This window comes from Drosophila teissieri, chromosome 2R (assembly GCF_016746235.2).
Source record: "Drosophila teissieri strain GT53w chromosome 2R, Prin_Dtei_1.1, whole genome shotgun sequence".
Taxonomy (NCBI): domain Eukaryota; kingdom Metazoa; phylum Arthropoda; class Insecta; order Diptera; family Drosophilidae; genus Drosophila; species Drosophila teissieri.
Genome location: NC_053030.1, coordinates 4,410,709 through 4,436,056, shown reverse-complemented (window position 1 = coordinate 4,436,056; position 25,348 = coordinate 4,410,709). Strand labels below are relative to the sequence as shown.

At 42.4% G+C, this 25,348-nt stretch overlaps 1 protein-coding gene across 3 annotated transcripts; it reads right to left on the bottom strand.

Moving 5' to 3' along the window:
- Positions 1–2,082: 2,082 nt before the first annotated feature.
- On the bottom strand, positions 2,083–25,255 carry LOC122612803 (calmodulin-lysine N-methyltransferase). 3 transcript variants are annotated; one of them, XM_043786639.1, is made up of 2 exons: positions 24,866–25,255; positions 2,083–3,668 (listed from the first exon to the last, which is right to left on the bottom strand). In XM_043786639.1, the coding sequence occupies exon 2, from the start codon at positions 3,605–3,607 to the stop codon at positions 2,393–2,395; it is 1,215 nt and encodes a 404-aa protein (XP_043642574.1). In that variant the 5' UTR covers positions 3,608–3,668; positions 24,866–25,255; the 3' UTR covers positions 2,083–2,392. The 3 variants fall into 3 exon arrangements, with proteins under 3 accessions (XP_043642574.1, XP_043642572.1, XP_043642573.1); XM_043786637.1 differs by lacking the exon at positions 24,866–25,255 and adding an exon at positions 15,224–15,528; XM_043786638.1 differs by lacking the exon at positions 24,866–25,255 and adding an exon at positions 15,348–15,528.
- Between the last annotated feature and the right edge of the window lie 93 nt (positions 25,256–25,348).

Here is a 25,348-nt window from a genome sequence, read left to right as displayed (position 1 = left end):
TCTTGCGAGGCGCATAATTGAGTGGTGGCCATCATTGTCATTGTCGTCGCCACAGTAAACTGATTTGCATACCGCCGCCGAGTCCAAGTCCCGTTCTCAGATCCATTCTGACATTTGCTTGGCATGCGGCTCATGTCATTAGGAGTCTTCAAATAGCAGGACGAGCAGCTCGCTGGTCGCTGAATTTTACATGCCAGCGCGTGACACACGCGGCGTATGCGCAACGCCATTCGTCGCTGGAGGGACTCGAGCTGCCCTTTTGACCTTATTCGGGTATATTTGTATATTTGCACTTCCTGAAAGGGACATTTCATCCGGAAACCGTTTCTCGTGCTGCTTATCAGTTAATTCATTGCAAGGTGCTATGAGAAACTGTTTGGTATATATATACCTAAAAGTGAGTTAGTAAAGACAGTTCTGGTTTTATTGAGGGAAGGCATCGTACAGGGTACTTTTATATCGCTTCCTGAAAGCCAATCTGAAATATATTTTACATTACAGCCAGCCACTCTGCTGATTTCTTCTCAATGTTGTGGACTGTCTTTTTTGGCAGCACTGGGTTCGGCCGATTTCCGTCCAACCTCGTTTGCTTGACTTCCCCGCCCATGTCCTGCTGGCCCGCTGCCCGGATTACATGTCTGGGGCACATCAAACAAGCTTACTTACCAATGACCTCGTTAATGACGAACACAGTGCCACACACGCACAAAAAGACTGGCAGGCCCTCGTACTTACACCCTCCTCAATAGCCAAAACGCAACTTTGTGTGCGCTCGCCATGCTGTTGACTTTGCTTTGTAATTTTCGCTTATCAGATTTATTTTTATTTGTACTTTTTATTTTTTGTCAGGTTGTGGGTCTGACTGGGGGTCAACTTTAGGTTGCCCTGTAAATTTAATAATTAGGGACTCTACTCTTCAAGTTCTAACATTTTCAGCTGCTACTAGCTATTTATCTGAGATTGTTCTCTTCCTTTCCAGCACACACTTATGAAAAACAATCCCGCCCAGGGTGTAGAATCATCCCTATCTTGTAGGGTATCATCGCTAATATTCCATTATTGTTTCTACTTGCTGACGTGGTCTCCTAATATCTGGACCCTCACGCAGTCCAAGTAATTGCCTAGCCACTGTCGGAGTCGCAATAAAAAAGCGCCTGATTGCCGCCGGTTTCCTAGGCTGCCTCGATCCCAACCCACATCGGCGTTTTAATGAACAGCTAGCTTATAACTCTGACAATATGTTTGCGCATGACGATTACCATTGACATCACTGCAATGTGGCATTGCCAGGCCCTTTCGAGGCAGTAAAAGCAGTAAAACAGGGCGCATATGTGGCATTTCGATACTGTATTTATCTCATCATCATCATATAACCATTAGCACATGCTCTAGGTAATTACAGTATACTAAGTTTAGTTAACTATTAATTAATTGGTCGAGCGCTGCTGCTTAGTGAGCGGTTTCCGGGAAACCCATGTTCCGTTTTCTTTTTTTCACTTGGGGGTGCTCTCTGCCCTTCTACCGAAGCAGCCAAAAAGTATGCTATGCAGCGTACACGTTAAATTTAAATAATACTTGTGTGTGGGTATGGGTGGTGGATGGTGGGTGGTGGGTGGTGGGTGGTGGGTGGTGGGTGGTGGATGTGTAACGTACATAGAGGTAACTACATATACATAACGAGGAGTATTTGTAAAAAAAAACGTTACAAAACTTGTGGAATCAGCGGAAATCAAATTAACATATCAAAGGAATTTTTTCTTACACAACTTAACAGTGAACTACGAGCTAAAGGTGATCACTAGACTGGTGCTTTAAAGCGGTGAATATATACCATCATGTTCATTAAAATTCACTTTGAGTATTTTAGATATGGTTGTAAAAGTCCCCAGAGGACTTTCAAACGAACAAGTGATTCACAAACCCCCTCACCAGCGACCTACAAATGGAGTTTTTAACAAAACATATTTCAGTAATTAAGAATTATTCATTTTTACGTTGATTACGTTACTTTACCTCGCAAACAGAAATTAAATTGGCCAAATTGAAAACCAACAGAATAGCATAAAATTAATGTCCACTGAGTTTAACGTGAAAGGTATTGTGTTCGTTCAACCGAAAACATTGATAATCGAATATATTTCTCCATACATTTTCCGTTGGTTTCTAGCACCAGTCTAACGAATTTGACTTGCTAAATCTTTTTCAGTGTAGGAGGAATTTCATGTTGTCCTTTGAGACCAACGGGATAATTTCTTTCCCCGCTGTTGGCCTCTTCTTTGTTTAAGGTGTAAACTGGAATTTGCTTGCTATCAACTAAAACATTGACTAAGTTTAATTGCACCTACTGCAGCCAAGTGGCTTCCCATAAAGTCCGACCCCCTTCGATTTTCTCCTAGCTGTGGCTCTTGCACAGCCGCAGGAGCAAAGGGTAGTGGAGGTCCTCGTCGTAGAGGGCAGAGTCGGCCTTCAGCTGGAGATGCCGCTGCCAGATGGTCTCGTTATACCGAGTGGCCAACTCCACGCGGAAGCCCCTGGCCACACACTCATCCTGAAAAACGCTCAAAGTGCGCCCGCGACGGGGAGCCATGATCAGGGCCGATCCCTCGGGTGCCAGATAGTACCAGATGGTGTCCACCAGGGCGGATCGGGCCTCGTCAAAGAACAAGCAGTCGGCGCAGAGGATGAAGTCGAACTTGGCCTGCTCTGCCTGGGATCGGGCACACTTTTCCTGCCATTTTAGAACCGAGCACTTGGTGTAGCAGCTCAGCTCGTTGAGACAAACGGTTTTCCTCACGTTTTCCACTGATATCTCATTGCCGTCGGTCAGGTGAACCGCATACGGAGTGGCATATTTGGCCAGCATGAGGCCAGCCAGCGAGGTGAATCCGCCGCCGAGTTCCAGGATCCACTTGCCTCGATATGAAGCCACCTCCGAGAGAACCAGCGCGGTCAATGCCTCCTCCGAGGGCCAAACGCAAATGTTGCCCGTGTTGTTGAATCCCATCAGATCACTGGCGGTCAGCTGACGCTCCATGTGGTGGATGTTCACCGAGTACTCCGACTCGTTCTCCAGCTGCATGCGGTACTTGTACCAGTTCTCCGTCTTACCCAAGCACTTCAGACTCACGTGATCCTCGAAGCTGTCCTGGCGGAGCAGATCGAAGCTCTTGAAGCGCCGCACGGATGCAGTTTGCTCCTCAGCGAACTCATCGCTGGAGGAGGACACCGTCTCCTCGGAGTCCTTGCGCAGCACCTTGGCCAGGATCTTCCAGCGCTTCTGGGCAGTGCTCTGCAGGTTGGGCGTGGCAGGCGGAGTGGGAGGCATAAAGGCAGTCTCCCTGCTCTTCAGACCCAGATCCTCCTCTAGTTCGGTCTCCTCCGACAGATTTCGGTTGATGTCCTTGTCCTGGTTATTGTTGACTGCGACGGGCAGCTCGCCGCCCAATCGGGCGTCCAGTGTCATCTTCTTGTGCTCCTTGAGCGCATTCAGCGTGTTGTCTATGTCGTATTGCAGTAGCAACGATATGGTTGCCAACTGTGCCACGCCCACTTCCGGGGGCTGATCGAGTTGAGTTTCCGTCGCCTTCTGTACTAACGCTGCTGACATCTTATTTCAGGCCCTGTTTGATTCACTATCGTTTCCACTTCTCAGTTTTCCATTTTCCGCCCTGCAATGTGCAAAGATAAAAGGAGACAGAGTAACCAAATTAGTCCAAGTTTTCAAAAAGTTTTTGCCCCACGCCTTTCTATTTGCCACTCTGCTTCGGGCCGCCTCTTTTAGGCCCATTATTTTCCAATTATGTGTTTTTAATGGCATTAAAAATGCAAATTATCCGACCATAAAAATAAAACAAATTATACGTAGCGCCAAAGCCCAAAGCAAAATCTTTGCCTACACTTCTCTCGGCATGAAGTCTGACACATATATAGTTTATGAACAATATTTTGCGGAACAAAAGCAAGGTTTCGACTTTGTTTCACTGTGCTTTTATTTGGTAATTTGGCAGATATAGTCAAAAAGTATTTGAGAAGAAACGAGCTGCCGGTATTTGTATAAAATGCATCAGCAATTTATTTCATTTAAATCAAGGTTGTTAGTATAATAAAATAATATTCAATTACCAGCCTGAATAGAACAATTCGCAAAGTTTCAGAGAATACCCAGTAAATTTACGTATGGACTGTCTCGGTCCTTATTGCTTTAATTGCAGCACATTTTTACTCAGTGTATTTAAAAATGTTCTGATTGGGCTTGTATGAATGAATTCACAAAGTTGGAACAATTTTACAGCCCGTAAAAGATTGTTAATTATGCTGACGTGAAAGTGCAGAAATGACCAGCTGGAACTTTTTCCAACAAAAATGGACAGCGCATAACCCATTTGCCACTGCCCACTTCCCACTGGCATATGGTGTTTATCAATGATAAGAGGGCGTTCGTTCAGTTTCTATTTCTCCCACACCTTGCCATTTGGTTATGGGCGGGTGGTTCTCGCCTGACCAATGACACCTGCCCCGGAATTTCTGGACCTCGTAATCACTGGCTGAGCAATGAAAATTCAGAGAATCTTTGTGTTTTTCTATGGGACTTGAAGGGGTGCAATGGTCTGGGGTTAAGATCCAGCGATGCGAAAATAAACAGCATTGGTATGTGCAGGTCGATCGCACAGGAATTAATTGATAAACAGCATAAACACACAAAAGTATGACAGATTGCTGCTCTGTTTGTGTTTTTACTTATGCATCCGATTGTAATGGCTAATAATTATTAGCCATGGGCAGTCGCATTATTAATACGCACTGTGTGCCGTGGCTGGCTTTGCTTTGGGCAGTTTCAGAATTTAATTTGTTCTGATGCCACCGCAAAATACGTTAATAATTGCGTATCCAAATATTGACGGCTTGACAAGTTGATACGCCCGTTTCAGGTGGACAAATAATCGGCGAAAATGATTATATTTTAATCAAATGGCTCTTGCCGTGCAGCTTATGCGTCTTTGTGTATTTAAATCTCATTTAGAAAATGTTTCCACCTTTTTACCCTTTTTTTGGTTAAGTTATAAATATTTGATTAGGTAATAATATTGTATGATGCATAAAGTGAGGCATAATTTAAAAATTTAAACAACAATTTTCAAAGCATACTGACATGCTTCCACTAATACATTAATTTAACATATTATATTGCAATCAATCGTGAACTGTTGATGAAATTACGATCGAAATTGCCAATTCCTTGCCATTTCACTCAGTGTTCTGCATCCATTTCTCATCAAACATTAACAACTTTGAAGAATTTTCCCTAAACAACTGAGAACCCTACCGCCAGAGACCTGATTGCTAGCCCAATCAAACTTTTCCGGGCTTAAGAAGTATTGATTTGCATTTGCCGAAAGAGTGGAACATGAATATTGAACAGCATCCATTACAGACTTAAGCCCGCATCTTCGCCTATGCCCAAAGTTTTCCGCTAAAATTCCAAGCTAACTTTGAAGTCCGACGAGAAAAGCAGGCAGTGTTTATATAATGCCCTGGAAATCCCGTTTCAATCTTGCTGGAAAACTTTACACGAGGCTCTCCAGCGATTGGCTTAACATTTCTGAAAATGGGGAAAAATGGGGAACTTTTTCGTAGTTCATTTGCAAGTACAATATCGAGGATGGCGGTTTCTTCAATGATTGTAAATTTAAAGTTTTTGCTCTGGCGAATTTATCCAATTCAATTCGATTCAATCACTAAACAACTGGCAAAAAGTTGCGGAACAATGAGCGAAGAAAAGGTTTTTCACTTAGCACTTGCAGGAGGGAAAGGGAAAGGGCAAGCACTGGGTGGGAAAACTCGGAAAAACTCAGAAGTAAGCGGAATGACTGATGTGCGTGTTGGCAACGCTCGAGGCAGAAACCTGCGAAGGAACTGCCCCCTTTCCACGGCTGTGGTTCGCTCTTTACTCAGCTCTCCCCCGAATTTTCAACAATGTGGCGGATCACGCGAGACCTTATTGGGCACACTGCCGTGGTATATAGCCACATCCATGTGATGAATACGCGACGCTCGCCGCGCTCATTGCGCGCATTAACTCCTATAATTTATTATTTATTGCAATCTACTGTCACCGAAATTTGCTCACCGTTTCCTTTTATGTTTTTGTGCGGGTATTTTTTATGATTATTATTTCGACTCTGACCTTGGGAGCAAGTGTCAACAGACACATGACTTCTGGGTATACAGATAAACAAACGCACGACAAAGAGCCCAGCTGTGAAAAAAAGAGTTAACAGATAGCACAGTCAAATTTAATTATGACTGACACACCGAGAGTTTAAAATATCTATTAGGCAAAGAGAAATACTTTGAGAGCAGGTGATAACGTATTCCTTAAAAGATTTCTTTCGTCTGTCTAAATAGTTTTTATTAACTATTAATACAGAATTTCGAATTTCAAAGAGGCTGCGTTTGTGTTAAACTAACCATTAATATGTATTGTGCACCTTCTCTCTGGCCAACATTATATTTCACAGATATTAGCAAAAATCATAAAGGAATACAACTTTTCAGTCGGTTAGTTCAACCATTAATCATCATCATTATTCCGCCCTGTACGCAGTAATTACCATTGGCGCACAGGGCGTATGCGTAATCGTCGAAAGTTTTCAAACGCCTGCTCGTTCTTCTGCTCTGCACATTCGAGTATACATACATATGTATTTTTCTCGAGCGTCTTAAACTTTTATTAGCGCACATAATCCCCACCGATTTACGAGCAACTAACTGTCTGAGCTATCTCTGCTGATATATATGCCCCGATTTGTTTACTGTTTACTGTTTACAAGCGTAAGTTGATTTGGCCTGAGCCAAATTTCTCAATTTTGACTGCATGACTGCAGGCCAATGCCAACGCATCCGTCTGAATGCATGTATATATATATGTATGTGAAAAGGTTGGGATTTAATTTACGTTCGCATCTGGTTTTATTGTGCACTTCTTCCTCCATTCAATGCCTATTCCGAATCCCATTCAGAATCCTCGGGCGGGTTCAAGTAAGTGCAAAAATGTAAATAAAAATCCAATTTTCTTCCGCCCGGCCGGTTGTCGGGTGTCCGAATAAAATATTAATTAAATTATTTGCATAGCACACGGCTTCGGCCTTCGGTCCACCCGTCCACCACCCGTCCATTTGCCCACCACCCATTCACCGCCCCAAAATCCCCTCTTGGTGTCCAGAAACATTTCCGGCTCGGCCGGAAGTGGCCTGGTCGAGTGTCGCCTCCCATTTTTTATTGCCTGTCACTCACTCGCTCTGCCGCTTTCTGGGGCTTGGATAAAATAATATTTGACGCCGGGGAAAGCTTGTCGGTGTTCAGTGGGTGGTAATGGCACTACCAATGGGCGGGCTTGGGCAACTGGGAAATCGAGGAGCTGGAAGAACTGGGGAAACTGGCTGTCGAGGTGAGCGAACCGCACCGCCAGCTCGTGACATTCACGAAAAGTTCAAGGGGAATTCCCCGAAATGCTGCACTACACTGCACAAGTAATGTGATTACGCCGGACAGTAATGACTTGCTAAAACTATTCAGTTGGTTCCCGGAACTCGGCCACTGCCGTACAGTGTTTTGGGCGGAAAATTCGATTCAAGTGGTTTATTGATTCGATTTACTGGGAGTTTTTGGTGAAATTCATTTTATTTTCCCCAGGACCCTTCTCGATAAGCTAATTTGTGATACCTGAATACGTAAATCCCTTTAGAGAGGTAGCTTGGAATGGAAAACTCTTCTTTACTTAATTTCTTAGCATCTGGGATTGCCTTCCCGACATTTTATTTTAACATTTTGTATTTTGCAAGTTGTTCGGAAATTGTGATAACAATTTAAGCCACGTACATCTGGAAAATTTACATATTATGCCAAGACCGTATGCTAACTCCCCCAAAACCCCTTTCCTCCTTCATATGACAACACAATTTTCTTGTGTGCACATGCAAAAAGCGCAAATATGTAAAACATTTTGTAGAAGCATACGAAGGGAAAGTCGCCAACTTGCCAAACGTGCGAATTGAACTTTGGAGGGTTCGACTTTCCCAGAGGCAAAAGCAGCCAGCCTGGGTGAAAACTATATTATCTACTTGAGAAACTGACCCCCCTGGGGAGTCTTCTACGGGGGTCAAGTCCTTCTCCTTTGTTTTCGGAGCTTGGGCCATAGATGGAATATTTCCCAGCATCATTGGCAGGCTTTTAATCATCACTGTCGACGACAGACATATTTGGCAGGCGCCACTTTAAAAAAAAGAACCAACCAACGCCTTGATAACTAGCCCTCGAAAAAGAAACATCCTTGTTATCAAGGACCAAGGACGCAGAACATCGTTAGCAGCTTACATTAACATACCAAATCCTAGGAATAATGGAAAGGAAAAGGATGACTTAAATTTCAGTTTACACAACATTGATTTTCCTCCTCAAAAAGGGACACCCGAATGAAAAAAGGAACCACTAGAGCAATTAGGGAACACTGTTTAATAACGAAAGACAGCAAATCATATTTAGCAAAAGCCCAAAACTGAAAATTGAATTCCGCCAACGTCTTGTTTCATTCACAAACAAAAATAAATAGACGCATCAATAAATAAACAGACAAATAGTTTGCGCCATAAACATGCACACAAACATGGCTCACATAAGTTGGCCAACACACCGAGCACAAACAGGCCGTGTATTCCATATGTGTATGTTTGTAGGTCTGGCAGGCTATATCTGCATGTACGGTGTGCACATATGGATGAGGCAAAAGTACACATATTGTCATGGAGACAACTCTCGCTTCAACTAGCAACTCAGTCAAAAGTCTGCAGTTCCCTTCTCGCCACAGGACGAGTTACTGAGATGGCGGTTTCTGAGCATAAAATCGGGGTTTTTGCGGAATTTCCACTGGAAATCTGACTAAGAAATATTTCTTACTTTAAAATACTTGAATACTTTAGGTTGAGTTTTAGGAACCGTAGATATGTGCTTGTGTCAGTTTTCACTGTTCTATATTTTTACAAAATGAAATTAACTTTTGGAACAAACTATTAATGCATAGAAAATTATAAATAAATAGACATTTTATCAATATTTCGTTGGCGAGGCCTGGCTATAAATCGGCTAAACAAACATCTGCCTCGAGGTCGGGGACATGGACGTGGCACATGCTAACATGGCCCAGGACACTCTGTCCGCTCTATAAATAGTTCCCAGAGGGGGCGCGGCAAGGGCAGGGGAGGTGTAAGTGGGAGTGGCAGTGGGAGTGGGAGGGTGTCCGTTAGGTATCTGCCTCAGGTGCATCATATGCCGGCAGCCGGGCAAAAATGTGACGTGTGTCTATGCTCAACTGGGGCTGGGATTCTGGTTAAAGTTCCGCATATACTACATGTATGCAGACTGTTCCGAGGAGTGCAGAGTATGCTTAGTCTCTGCTGGAAATGGTGTCTTCCCCTTAATGGGTCAAAGGTACACACACCAATCCCTGTGGACGGCAGTCCACATAATGACGATTTGTTTGTTATCAAAGAGGAGCTTGTTGGGGGACTAAGCAAATGAGAAATTTTAGGTTGACCCAAAGACCACAACTTGCTAATAACTTGATTGGTTTACAAGATGAAGATTTTAGCTTTGGGTTAGCTTTCCATTCGGTTTTTTCGAATAGGAAAATATGTATGCCATGAAATTTCACGTTCTAATTGTAAACGATATTTAATAATAAGTGAATATAAAAGTAACATACATACTAAATAATAAGTAATACAGATATGCGAAAAAAGTCGTTTGTGATTGATTGATTCTTATTTTGTAACCATTGCTCGGTATCTGGCATTCGGTAGCCCGGTTTTTGTCCCCGCTTAATGCTATACTGTCGCACTTGGGGAGGTTAAAGTATGCCAATGTTGGAGCGGGGACTTCCTCTGCGTGCCACATAAGTGGTCCTTTGCCGAATAAAGCTGTGTTTCGAGCACCAAGAGCAGTAGGCGGAACAGGAGGAACAGGAGGAGCCGCAGCAGAGATGTGTCTGGCGGGGAATGGGAATATGGGCTAGTGGGAAGCGTTAGCGAGGGAACCAGAATTGGAGGCTGCCCGAGCCAGGAGCCTGCCTAAATGCTCACTCACTTTCATCACTCAGCTGGAAAGGCACGCACGCTCCACTGGCCGCACGCACAGCCTCCACGAGCAGTTCTCCGGCCGTAGAGTGGAGTCCGGGGAATTGGCCAAAGTAAACGTCAGATGAGGAGGGGTCGCATTCAGATACTCAATTGACCAGTGGAGTGGCATAAACTGTTACTTTAACTGAAAATATGTTTGCTAAGCAAACCTACTGCTGCTCCGGTTTATTGACAAATGATTGACTGCTGGGGCTTATCTTAACTGTGAGTGACAGTTAAGTTGGTTAACTCATATTTTATGTAAGAGTCTTCAATTCGACTGGTTCCGACTTTCACGCTGACAATGTAATTTATTTGACGGTGAAAATAAATATTAGAAAACTGGTCTATTGATAGAAAATCACTTTATCTATCAGCGATAATTTGAAGGTAATCGGCTGGCCTAATCGTGATATTAACAAAAAAAAATTATTTCCTTCGGTTTCATATTTTCAGGCAGTAAATTCACTCACAGCACGCAAAAGGCATCTGCTTGAATAGACTTAAATACAACAATTTTGTACAAGATTTATTTTACAGTGTAAAAGGGTATAAAGTGACTTTTATAAAGACAAGACCCCGGACGTTAATTTGTTTAATTTTGTCTTTTAATTATTAAGGGAATGGTTAAATCAATCATGGGAAGGCAATCATCTTTGACATTTGTAATAGTTCAAATCCATCTGTGCAGCTGCACAGCTATACTTATTCCATCAGACAAACGACCAACATTGGCCTCGTTGCCATAAATCTCTCAATTGGAAAAACATGTAGGTATACTAGCATGTATGTATGTGTTGCTGAATAACAAAAGTAAGTGCCTTTTTCATAAATCAAATCACAATTCAGAAATCTTTGCCCATTGAGGTTTGCTGCTGAGCCCTTTCATTTCACAATTTCACAATTTCAATTCAATTTATATTCTGCCGCCCTGTTTTTTGTTGTGCAAAATAGAATGAAAAATATGAAAATGCATATAAGCGCAGGATGTTTTCTAATGAACTTTGACACATGAAAGTCGGGAGTCCATGCGAACCCCTGAATCGCGTGTCCATGTCAAAAGTCGAGGGGAAAGCAGATGGAAAACACAATGCACCCAGCTGCAATGAATGAAAAATCAGCTTGACGCATGCAACTTTTTTTTTAAATTTGTTTTTCTCTCTTTTTTGCCAAGTGCCCGGAGGGCAAAACTTAACTGATTGATGGGTTGACTAACTGAGGGACACTCTGAAGGACTGGCGGACTACAGACTGCTGCATACCCCAAGTCACTTCAAAAGCTGAATTCGGACTGGATCGAAGTCTTAGTACTATCTAAATCGCTTTCGTCTCAGCCTCTTGTGGCACAAGAAATTTATTTACTCTGCGATTTTTGCAAGATATGTTGATGACACTCTCTTGAGTATGCAAACTCAAGTGCCTCCTCGGCGAAAATTGAAAAACATGCATTATTTCGAGTGGTGTGTCATCAAAGATTCTGTTTTCTCATTCTTTTCTTATTCCGTTGTCGAGTTGTTCACCTTTTTTGATACGTGAAACATAGCCTAATGTTTTCATGAGCAAACTCCGGTACTCAAAATCGTACAGTATTTTCTAACAACCATCAATGAATGGTCTTTTCAGGTAAATCATTATTTGAGATAAGTTCTGAACTAACATACCATACTTGGTTATATACATGGAAGAAAAATCTTAAAGTTAAGCTTAAACTTTACCTAATATTTCGCGTATGAGACGACTAATGCTGCTGTTTTGGCAAGCCCATTACCTGCCCAAAACGCCCATTTCGGAGGAATGGGTAGTCGCTGAACGACGAGCTTATCGCCAAATCACGGCCAACTGCAGCGAAAATAGTTGGTTAGTTCGTTAGTTGATTATTACACGTACTGCCACCATTGCCCCCTCTTTGGCCAGCCCCTAATATTTTTGTTTTGTGGTCGCCGCTGCAGTTGCTGTTGCAGTTGCCGCTGTTGTTGTGGCAGTTGCTTATCACAGCTTAATGGGTCACTGCATTGGGGAAATTTTCGTGCTGATGTGGCGTGTGCGTAATTCCACAGGATTACGTATCCACGAGATCCTCCGGACGTCGGAGCCCTCACGCAGAGAGGTTCACATTATGCAAACTTGGCAATAAAAATTCAATTAAGCGGCAAGGACGCGCTGTCAAGTGGGGAATGCGGAGGAGGATGAGTGTGTGGGGAGACTTCTCCGACTTTGCCGATAAATCACAAAATTTTCTAAAAGCCCGGCGGCTGCAACAATAACAAATTGTGACATGCTGTGCTGCCGCTCACTTTGATGCACGTTTTAATTATAATTTTGACGCCAACTGTTTAAACACAGTAACTCACACACGCAACGATAACAGAGCAACAACAATCCGCACTAATTGTTTGCCTTCAAATCGGAGGGAGGGGGTTGGGTGCTAGGAAAAGCCAGGGGGAAACGCAAAAGCCCCACATGTGTGTTGCGGCATTGAGAAGGGGCGGAGGCAGCCACACAAAGGACTCGTGAGGCACGACCACCAGTACCACCAGGACCACCAGGACAATGGCCAGCTCACATGCACAGACGATCTCACTCCGCTCAGAAGCGAAACATGGTCAGCTCAAGTCACGAAACCATCTGCCCCAGGCACCGAGCCAAGAAAATACACTGGGAAGTTCCAGGAATTTCAGGGATTTCAGATTGTATCCAAGTATGAATTGCTGGTTAATCGGGTGAGCCCTTTTACAGCCCAGAGGGTAGAGTTAATCATAAGCATTAAGTTCAACAAATGTTTTATGGGTTCGCCATTTACTCTTGGAAAGTCTAATAAATTAGTTCTTGAAATATATATGTATAATGTATATTCATATTTAATATATGCATCTAAATATATTTAACATATAAATATTTAATAAGTTACCAATTGTTCTAATACTTTCATCATAAGTAATGGAAGTTCTATAAATTATATTTGCGGATTTATGACGCACCAAAAACACAAAGGCCAACATCGTTGAATATCATCAAACGCAGAAGATAACCATTTACGCGAATTCGATAAAGATTTCGATTCTACAAAAACAATAAAGCTCTTCCTATGAGCCATGTAAAAAACACATAAACCATCTCTTTAATCAGAAATGTTATGAAAATGCGGCCAGTAGGCATGATAAACCCTTTTTGAATTGCTCACTTGAATGGTTCAGTAACTGATTATGAACAAATCGAACAAGTCTGGTCGATAATGCTTAATTAAAAAGGCAACCGATTTGTAATGCAGACAAAATTATAAAGTCCACCTCCTCAAAAAAAAAGATAAACTTATTAAGGCAAAAGTCGTTCTATGTTCAGTTTTAGGGATTCAAATAGATCTGTCTTCTTTTTTGTTAGACACGGTTGCTGTGCTCCACTTTTCGCTCAGTGCACTTTGGCGAAAGGCGCAACTTTCGACATGTGACCGTGTGCCATCTGTGAATAAATGAGAGTGTTTTTGGCGACTGCGGCGGCTCTGCCATGTGCCCCAATCCATGGATAGGAATGATGCAGGGGCATCGGGTGTGCGTAAGATTTATGGCCCGAGGCTATGGATCTATGGATGGATACTGGCTATTGTGCCACAAGCTGTGTGTGAGAGTGTGCATAAGCGCTACTCAATTAATACTCATCAGCGTGACATTAGTGCCGCTTGCAGATGAGTGGAAGGATGCAGGAAGGGCCGAGCTACAAGGACGAGGTATGAACACGTGCATGTGGGTCGGGCCAATTGTTTGGCATTCTGGCAGGACCATGTCTCCATCAGTCGATTCAGCTCTCAATCACGGCTCATTTGCCAGACGTCTTATTCAGCTCATCAATAAATCGGGGCCATAAATCTACTTCAAGTGTTCGCCTCATCATCAACAGACATTTTTTATGTCGCTGCCGAACTTTAAAGCGAATAAATATCAAACGCTGTCGCATCCTAGCTACGTTTTTATGGCAGAAACAAAATTTAATAGGACTTTGACTTTAATTAGGCCATAAAGTGGGGAACTACAGACGCAAAGCGTGGCCAAACTCAAGTTCAAGGAGTAAATTAAGCTAGTAACCCAGAAAGCAACGGAAAATGGAAAAGCCGAGGAGTTTCAGGGGAAAACTTGACCAAATGGAAAATGCCTGCAAGTCACTGGGCGTAAACTAAATGTAATTGAAAGCGATTGACAAATCAAATTTCGGATTGGCAGGGCACAAGGGAATTGCAATTGGGATTGATCTAAGCTCAATTAAACTCTGAACCCGCTTCGAGATATGTTTTCGAGTATTTGAGACGAATAAGTTTCGAACGGTGAAAGCATTTCTTAAAGGGAACGCAGTTGAGCACAAGAAATAAAGTTTCGGCATTTGAAAGCACCTATAAGCTTTTAAATCTAAAAGGGATTAAATAAATAATAGTACTAAATGCAAGTATTCATTTATGAAAATGATTGACAAATATGAATTTAATAGATTTTAAAATTGCCTAAAAACAAGGGAAACACGGCTAAGGTATTAAGGTAGTGCAAAACTATCCTCTCTGCTTTGCTGCCTTTCAATAGCCCCAGAGATCCGTCTCGGAATTTATTTGCCTGACAAGCACTGACAATACGGGATTTTGGATGCAACTTTTGGCAAGTATTAACCCTAGAGTGGACCTTTCCGAGGACTTTGGCTAACAGTCAGCAAAACAAAGGCGGGCTAGTTTCCACTTCCGGCAGCTGAAAACTTTGCAGAGGAAAAATATTTACTTTTACCACAGCGACCTTCTGTTCAGCTTAGTCAAAAGTCAACGGGCGTTAGATAAGTTATACTATGTTTGGCTTGCGATTGATAGCAGAGCGGAATTTGTGCGATTGAGATAAGATCCAAGTTATCTTTGGAAATATTCAAAAATCAAAATGTACCTATATGTATGTATGTATACACATACACATCAAAACAAATCAACTTTCAGTTCCTTAAATTCCATTAAACTATTTGAACAGCTAAGCGCACTAAAATTTACATTTGCATTGAAGAATGTTTACAAAGAAGATTTCAAAAGGCATTTACCAGTCAAAACGCTCTTCGCGAGGCAGTTAAGTCGATGCCAACTTCCAAGTGCTTAGGATATATGTTCTCTAGATAAACCTATTTAATACTCGTCACTTAACACAATTAATCATTTTTGTTGTACCTTTGCATTCAGAAAATGCTTGGCATTTAAGCTAATTTCCTTTGATTTGGTTAATTTCTTTTTCCAACAATATTCAAAGCCACACACAAATATTTTCCGGCAGCACTCGCGGCAAAAGTAGCAACAAACTCAATGAAACTAAATGAAAACTCGCATTTTCCGCCCGGCCAACGTTGCGTATGAGCGACGACGACAAACTGAAGCCAAAATCTATGTGCGAAAAGGCAAGTACCCCGGTCGCATCGAACATGTTGAGGTTGGATAGCATGACGAATCTCATCCAACATGTTGCGAGTGTGGGTGGTGGTTGGTGGGTGGAATGGGGTGGTGGCCTTCAAGGGGAAGGGGCGGTTCCGCTGGCTTATCACTAAAAATTAAGGCAAAGATGTAACGCACTATAAACGAAATAAAACAACAAAACAGCCGGGGGTTAAGAGGTTAAGGGGCCGTCGAGGTTACAGCGGTTGCATGCCATTACAAAGGCTTATAAAACAATTTAAGCCATATTCGCGGTTACATCCTGGACTTTGCATATTTCTTACCAAATTATAAATGTATTTTGGGAAGAAAAAACACGAAAGCTCTTGGATTATAACTTTGAAAAAAATTTATCTTCTTATGTTTCTAGAAGCAATGAAGACTGATTTACGCCAAATCAGGGATTCGGATCGCATCAGGGCTTTTTGTTTGTTCTAATAACAATTAATCCATATTTATTCTCATTCTTTATAATTAAAGGAAACATTTAACATTAAGATAGTCATACAGAAATTACCATAAAAATTGCGTTATATGAAACGCTATTATATGAAACGTGGGAATATATATTATGATACATTTAAATGGACATCAGAAGCCAAAAATATATGGTATGGTATGAATGGTATAATGGTATGAAAATATTAGTGAAAATTGGTGCATTTGATGCACTGTGTCAAAAGAGTTGGAAGATGTCTACGATAAAGCCACTTGACAATTTAGAAATTATTTGGTTAAAATTGGCCAAATAAACTGGATTATTGAGTGAGCAATAAATTAGTAGTCTACACAGTACCCAACATATTCTTAGTTTGTCAACATTAAGAACACGATTTATCAAAGCTATCCTGGTAATAGTCCGGTTTTCTCAAAAAATCAGAACCACTCCGGTTAGAAGCGGTTCAGCTGCGAGTTTCAAACATATCTCAAACAACTGAAACACTGCTCGAATTTTGAAAAAACTGCTCTTACTGAAACTTATTCCCGCGAAATCCACCGAATTGAGGCTGATACTGTAGGGATGCACATCTTGTCACCAATTCTAGCTTATCTGTTAATGGCTGTGAGAAAAGCAGGTTCAAATTAGGGAAATGGAAAGTGAAAAGGGAGGGAGTGGGAGTGGCAGTGTCGAGATTGCGTGGGCTTCTTCTGACGTGTTGATGTCTCTCTTTTTTGGCCAAATTCTTGCGCGTTTCTTGGCTTTTGTTGCATTTAAATGATTTTCCATTTGCACATTTCACGCGTTCAAACGTTTGCCTTGTTTTTCCTGCCGCTGGCTAGAAAATTCGCGTTCATTCATAAAAAAGAAGGTGAACAAGCTTGTGGGCGTCGGAAGAGCGTCGGGAAAGCGTTGAACGATGAGCGTGGAAAACGGAAAACAATAAAACGCCAGGCAGCGACGCGACGTCGACGCCGGCAGACCAGACAACCAGGCGTGCTAAGTGAAAATCTAGGGGGTGCGGAAAACGCGGAGATGTGGGCGGAAAACCTTGTGGGTGGCATAAGGAAAGGCGGAGGGAGGCATCCAAGTTTTTTGTTCGTTCGCAATTTTCGTTCTCATTGTTGTTGCGTCTCTTACTTTTCCCTTTTTATTTATATTAATACCCATCGCATTCGTATCAATGAATGTGTTTTGGGCTGGGAAATCTTTGTGTCAGTGTGCGTCTTATTTTTATTTATTTTCTTTTTACCCAACGCGTCTGAAAACAAAACACGAAGCGAGCAAAAAAATGAACGCCACATATTTGTTACTTTTTACTACAAACACAAACGAAGGCACAAAAAGAGATTTTCAAACAACATACCCGGAAAAAGAAACAAAATTTCGAACACTGCGGGAAAACTGTTATATGCATTGTAAAAAATTTGATTTCAATACGCTTTTTTATCGGGTAACAGATTTTACTATTACTTTTAGTTGGAAACCGATTTGAAATGTGATTTGAAGTTGTTACATAAGCTCCTGAATGAAAATGAAAACTATTTTTTAATTGGTTTTCCTATTGCTCCTATGTAATGAGTTTGCAGCAATATCTAAGTTTTCTTTTGTGTGTTCGCATAAAGGAGGAAACCCCCATTTTTTCCGTTTCTGCCAGCAGGAAAAATAAAACAGAAATAAACAAAAAATGTCAACTCAAACAAGACAAAGAACGAGCTGCTAGTCGATAAGGTCGCCTCAATCAAAACACACACAGAATCGGGTTAGGATTGTTGGGAGCAGGAAAAAAGCAACATCAAAAGGGGGAGAAAGTGGGCCGGTTGTCCCGTCCCCGAAGCCAGGATAAGCTCTAATTCCTGGTAGGTTCTTCAGTTCCTTTCGCGGGAATTCTGCATACCAATGCCATGATTTATTATTCTCATTAGCGGCTTTTTGCGACTTGGCTGTTCCCCAAGGTTCCGCAGCCCGATTAGATCATTATTGATAAGGGTCGGATTAGCGTCACCAAAGCTCAAATTTCACGGGCACCGAACGAGGACTTTACATTATTGTTGTCAAAAATTGTTGTCATTCGCTTACGTAAGCCATTTTTCACAATTTATTTCATGCCAAAAACCTGCGTTTATTTTTAAAAGCGAAGCAGCGAAGAATCCCGCAATTACACTTATCGGTGTGCTGTGCAAATAACTCACGGCTCATTTGCAGCTGCACCTGAAGGCTTATTAAGACATGGCACAGGAACCCTCAGTCGGAACCCAAAAACCATCCTATGTGGTGTGGTACCGGTACCCGAGCTATGGGACCTGCCAGCCGAGTTAAATCACAAGGGGCGAAATGAAATAATGATACCAAGCGCACACAGTTGGCATTTTCGATTTGCGTCAACGTCGTCGGCCGCTGTCAGTGTCCGGAACATGGACGAACCCAGTCCGTAGAAGAACCCCATGCCCATTCCCCATGCCCATGCCCATACTCATACACACAGATTCACCGCATCCCACATCCCGGCCCTCGCGGCCGAAGGGAGCTGCCTGCTCATGTAAAATTGATGTACAAGCGGTCCCGTCTGGTCTGCATTCGAAATAATTATTAATAAAAATAATGTGCCATGAAATGTTTTCGTTGTCGTCCTCGCCGATGCACTTCCGCCTCCCCGATCGACCCCCATTTCTCTCGGCTGGTGGATGGTATGGATGGCATGGTGCTCGGATAATTAACACTCAGCGGGAAAGTTCGGTCAGCTGAAAGACTGACCGGGGACCCATTTTGCAGGCCATGAAGTGCCGCACTTCTCGGGCTTTATAAGTTGTATGGTTCCTAAGATGTCGCGGCGAACTTTTCTATATGCGTTTGCTAAAAGTTAAAATATCTGGGTTGGGAGGTAAGAAAGTGTGGAAAATGCAATTCAGATTCAGATTTCAGGGAATCAACTCAAAATACCAGCAATGTGCTACATGTTGGGTGACACTTTAAAGTCGCCAGAGGGATATATATTTATCTCCAGAAAGATTGCTTTTTGAACAAAAGTGAATAAAACAATATTATTATTATCGTTAATTAGCTGGACAGCCTTTCTGGCTTATACCATTATTCTCGTTACAAGAAAGAACTAATTAGCAATTGTCAAGCAGCCTTGAACTAACAGCGGACATCCTTCTGCTTGAAATCAAGGTTTAAACTTTAAAAAGCCTCTTGTTTGCCTTTTCTTTGTCGTATTGTGCCTTTTGCTAATTATGGGATTTTTCTTGCTAACAATTACTGCCAAATGGCTGAGAGCACGTTGGGCTTTAAGTAGCTGATTAACCAGCCCCGCAGACGCCATCGGTTTGCGATTCTCATTCCGCTTTCAATTAGCCATGAATCCAATTTTGAATTTAATTAAGTCGATTTTTTTAAACGGGCAGTATAATTACATTTTATTTTGCATTAATTGCTGCCGCCTTCTGCCGGGCGGTTAGGCAAACATTTCGCTTTCGCATATAACTTTTATTTATATTTGAAAACTTGGCACAAACTGTGCCACACAATGTGCATTGGATGACGCAAGACGTATATTTTCTGCTTTTGGCAGACGACTGGTAAGCCAAACGCGAATTTAGCTGCATACAGCATAAGATATTCGCTCTTGTTTGCATTGGCATTGCAGTAACTCGCAGGCATTTTAATTACTTTTAAATTAATGGCACATATGTTAGGCGCAGTCAAAGTCCGCGTTGCGCATACGCCGCGGTGTCCGCTCGCAATATTGACCAATTAAAGCAGAATAGGCCACAGTTATGCGAATGCGGAATTATACGAGTTTCCCGCTTTGCCACAAGAAAATGGGAAAGTAGAGATGAACACTACAAGTTCATTGAAAAACATAGCCGAGTATCTTTGCTGTAAACACGCGATAAATAGATACATTGATACTTGAATGAGCAAAGTCGGAGCAAAAAACATATTACAAGGAAATTATGCAGTTCACCATTTATTAAGTAATTTAAGTAATTTAATTTAAGTAATTTACTGCTCATGTTGATTTAGATAAATGGAAGAAAATGAAGGTTCCATTAGTAACCCAGCTAGAAAATCAGGGGTACTTGATTGTTTCCATTACGGTTCCCAATCATCGTTATAAAAATGCCTATTCACAATTTGCCCATTTCTGCACCTAGAAGCATCGAATATATACTATATATCCGCGAAATGGACGGCCAGTCGGCAAATATGTAAAATGTTGAGGGCGACAAACGGCGGCGGAAAATTAGTGAGCCAGGGGCGCTCGAACGCGCACCCAGCGATGCCATCATTTCGATGCTCTGAAAGTTGCCAACAAATTTGCGCGCTGTTTCTCAAGTGCCGTTCGCCGCCACACCCACCGACCACCGCCCATTGCCCCAGCCCCGCCCACAGTCGCCCCCGGAAAAGTGAAGTGTTCGAATGCTGCTCCCACTCTAAAACATTTTGTTGGCGCTGAGCGACCCATTGAAACGTTTCATGCCATAAACTTTTGCAACTCGAGTTTTCGCACACATTTTCCCCTACAGATTTTTTATTGGTGTACTGGGCATTGAAATGTGCATTGTGAAATATTCCATAATAATAATGTTCGCCTTGACCACGACGCATATGCTGAGTGCCAAAACGAATTCCTTGGCTGGCTACCCTTGAAGGATTCTCGAAGGACACCGGTGTTTGGTCTATGTGCTCTATGTGGTCTATGAGGCTACAAAGACCGACAAATGATTGCCAGAATATGCGAAAAATAAATAAAGTATAATGCAAAAATTTGGCAATGTTCCGGACTTTTCCATATTTGAATTACACAAAAAACGTTAATTTTTATTACGTTTTCTTCAGAGTTTTCAATTTCGGCAATAAATTTTTTTTAATCTGCGTTTTGAGCGAAAGTTAAACATTATTCACATAAGTCGATTTTTAAATTTCTCGATTACTTTTAAATATTTCTGGTGTCAATGATCCTCATGGGAAATTAATTGCCAGAACTTAAAACATTAAATTATCCATCCATCCAAGTTCATTGCCTCAATTTGGAAAAGTTTCGCCATAAAAATGCAAACACATTTTTTGGCTTTTGTTGTCTGCATGAAATTGATTAATTTATTTTTATGTTTACATGTTCGTGTGTACTCCTTGTTATCCATTTGCCATTTGCCATTAGCGCCTTTGTCAGCGCACTCGAAATGCTTTTGTGATATATTTTTTATATCAGCCAGACAGCATCCAGCCGCAGATTTATGTATTCTCTATTTTCCCTATACTGAATATATATTTTCGAGATCTCTTGGGCCAGCGGACAGTTGGCCATTAAATGGAAGACGAAGACCTGACCCCCCTCGTCGCCACAGAGTTCATCATATTTCATTTCTCTCAGTTTACATTCAATTTGCTTTCGACATTCGCTCGCAATGGTGTTTGAGCCAAAACATTTGGTTTCACTTTGCGCATAATTAACTTTTGCAGTTGCCGCCTTTGCGAGCCATTTGCTTATTTATGTACAGTTTCAATGATTATGAATTCAGGAACTTTTGCTCTCAATTCGGCAAATTTTCAGGGATTAGAAGGGAGGAAAGAAAGCCTCGGATAATTATGCATAAATTACTCGCGTGTGTATGTGTATACGCAAATTGAATTATTCGGCTTTTCTGAAAAAGTTACACATACTCGCACAAATTTAATCGGAACCAAAAATATGAATCAACTAATGTTTGGCAATGGCTTAAATGCGTTCGATCTTAATGTTGAAGTTTATGTAAATGTTTAAAATTTACAAATTTCAAAAAAGAACCAGTGCTATTAAATGTTTGATATCAGTATATTTTCATATATTAAGGCAGCAACAATTTCCCAATTTGGTGTTTCAATTAAAAATTTAACTTTTGTATAGTTCCTTTCAATGCGATGTGGCGATGTGCCACGTTGCGTATGAGTAATGAGCAGAAGCATTCGATTTCGCGTTCTTGGAGCAATGCCAAGCGTGCTCAGACAATGGACCATTGGACGGAAAAGTGGGCAGTGCGGGAAAATGGAAATGGGAAAGTGGAAAGTGGAAAAGCGGTCGGAGGAATGAGCAGCGTAGCCAGACAGACGCAGCGACGACGCGGAATAAAAGCCATTGCCCAAATAGCGAAGTAATTGCAAATCGCCAAACCCGTGCAGTCAGTGCGAAGGAATGTGAGTACGTGTATAACTAATTCGGGACCTCCTGCCCGAGATGTATTTCTAGTGCTATTTATACTCGCACGCAGCTTGATATGGCTTCGCACCCCGATTTTCGGCAAGCCTTCTGTTGTCTGACGTACAATGGTCTTTGCTCTTTGATTGCGCATACGCCCTGTTCGCCGGGCACACTTAATTTGTGCACGCGTGTGCGCTTAATTGTCAGCAAAGTGCACTCCACCTTTCAGTTACTTAAATGTAATTGCACACAAGTGCAATTAAACAGCTTGACGCATGCGGCGCGAATTTCCACGCCTGGCAAGTCGCTTTGGAAAACTCCGAACTCCAAACTGCCAACGAGCTGTCAGCTGTCGCCGTCGCCAGGAGCAACTTGGCTGCCAATTCCATTGGGGAGTGTGCTAGGTAATTAGCTTATGAGGACTTTCTAAATTTTAAGTTTCTAAATGACTTCCTTTTACTGTTTATTTGCTTTATCTGGGTATCAGACTACAAGGTTAACAATTTTTAAATGGTTGCAGAATCCGAAACAAATTACGATAGTCAGGAATTTATTTGGGCATCTCATAATTTATACATGAGCTAGAGAAAGTGTGTTATGCTAAATAAGTTTACAAATAGTTATCTTTTTTATTGGTGTCCATAAAGCCGGTATCATTTTCTTTTCCTTTTCCTTCAACAACTGATTGGAATCACTGTCAGGGCCCGTAGAACCACCGCCTCCTTGGCCATTTATGCAGTTTGTCTTCATTCATCCTGGGCAGCATCGCCTGCAAGTCGTAAATTTTAAATGCTTTTGTAGGTCATTGCTGCCGAGATGGCAAAGTCCAGGGAATGAGCATTCAAACGAGGCGAAGACGAGGCGAAAGTTTGAGCTGAACTTTTGCCAAGCGAGTCTTTTGAGCTGCAGCCTCTCGGCTTTCCTCCACTTTTCCTCTCAGTCCAAAGACGAAGGAAAATTTATGCGCCTCGCTGCGTCGGTCAGCGAAATGGCGCCAAGGTTCAAAGCTCCAAGCAAAGGTTGAGCAAAAGGGGGCAGGGCCACTAAGTGGCCCACTCCACTGGCCACATGATTGAGTTTTGGCCACCGTTGTTTCTTTTTCGCCTTTTCTCTCTGCCTTTATTGGGTTTCTGCATTCGGTTTTATGGCAAATTGTTTGCAACAGTGTTTGAACTTATATTCCCGGCCCTGTGCTCTTGTTTTTTCGGCCATGCAAAACATGTCGCAACAGCCGTGGAAAAATTGTAGCTGCACTGCAGCCTACCGAAGGCCAAGGGATACGCATACACGGAAATGGGAGAGGGTTGGAAAAGTGTTTGCCCATCACGTATACGTAATGTGTTACGTTCAAGTAACAGCAACGAGGGTTGTGCGAGAAGTATTTAAGGAGAAGTTGGTTTAATAGCATTGCCCTTTAATTATAATAAATACAGAGCTAGTTAGTAATCATAAAGGCGAGAATGCTTCATTTTCAATATTATCAAGAAGTTTGAGTGCATTGAAAAGACTTCTATTGTTACAGACAAAGCAATTATGGGAATTAAAGATCATCTTTTGGCATTATTGCCTCAAATAGTATTCACACACCCATCAGTCGAATGAGCAGCCCGTTCTGAATTCGAATTACTTTGTAGCCATCGCGAAGCGGGCTAAAAAATACACAGGCACTTATACTGATTTCAGCCACATGTATACATATGCACAGAGCCATGGCAAAACTCACAAATTTACAGACAACTCAGAAACTCGGTGCTCCAAAGTGCAAAGCGGCGCGAATGTTCAGTTTGGATTTATTGTTATGCGATTCTCTCTAGTCTATATATATAAATACATGCTATATGTACGTACATCGCAGCCCCGAGTGCGCGATGGTGCCTGAGTATGTGTGTGGTGTGTGGGCACGGCAATGCGGCGAAATGTATTACAATTAATTTGGCACACACGGCGTATGCTGAATATTATTTGGTCTCTGCAATCGAGCAAATCCGCGGCAATTGGCAATTATACAAATTCTCTTCGCAGACAATCGCAACTGCAAAACAGACAGTGGACGGGCGGGACTTCGGGGGCGTGGCAAATCCTCCCACGGCCATGGTGATTGATGATTCGACCTCCGATGATGTGACAAAGTAGCAGTTCTGTACACGGGTGGGTGGCCCACGATGCCTGAGGTGATTCGAGGTCGGGTCAAAGGTCTGCTGCTGATTTGAACTTTAAATGTTGCAGCGACATTTGCATTTGGGCTTCGAAAATATCACGCTCGTGCAGTATGGGCCCGCGTGCATTACTGTCAGCTTATAGTTCACTGAGGGAGATGTCAACCCATGCATTCACCTATTTTTCAATGTAGTACTCTGAATTCATCAAGATCCTTACAATCTGGAGGGTTTTCTGGATGGGTATTTAATTCGTCTATTAATTTCAGTTCAAGTATTTTGATGTTTTAATGACAGAAGGACGGACAGACATGACCAGATCGACCCATCCTGATTAAATATACATGTGCCTTATAGGGCTATAATTCTTCCTTCTTCCGGTATAAACTTTTCAGTATACTTTTTCAATCTAGTATATCCCTTAACTCCACGAGTAGCGCGTGTAACTGATCCCAACTGAAACTATGTGTCTGGGTGTACATACCTGTGTGTCAACAAAGAATGCATTAAGTGCTGAGACAGCCAAAGGATCACCGGGGCGCCGCCTCCAATACCGATGATGGAGCCAATGGGCGGCAAGTTATGGAGCGGTGATATGGGGTTCGGGCCAACGAGGGGGATGGCCTGCAGGTGTCACAGCAACGGGCGCACACTCTTCATCTATCCGCTTGGGCCGCACATTCCACGCGGGGAATCCGGGTCCCGGCCAGAACTTCAAACGCTCGCCGGTCACTTCGTTTATTTACACAAGAAACAAGTTTATGCGCGAGAAGAACCATTCGCAGGCACTTAGCAGGCGCTCGCGTTTATTATCTTAATAATTTTCAGAGTTCAGGCGGCGCGGCGCTCTTTGACGCACAACTAGGGATTCCTGTTCGGATTGGATCGGTATCTCTCTGGGTCCGACCAACTGCACCGTGCGAACCGGAGACGGCAACTAAGCGAATCGAGATCTCTGTTGGCACTC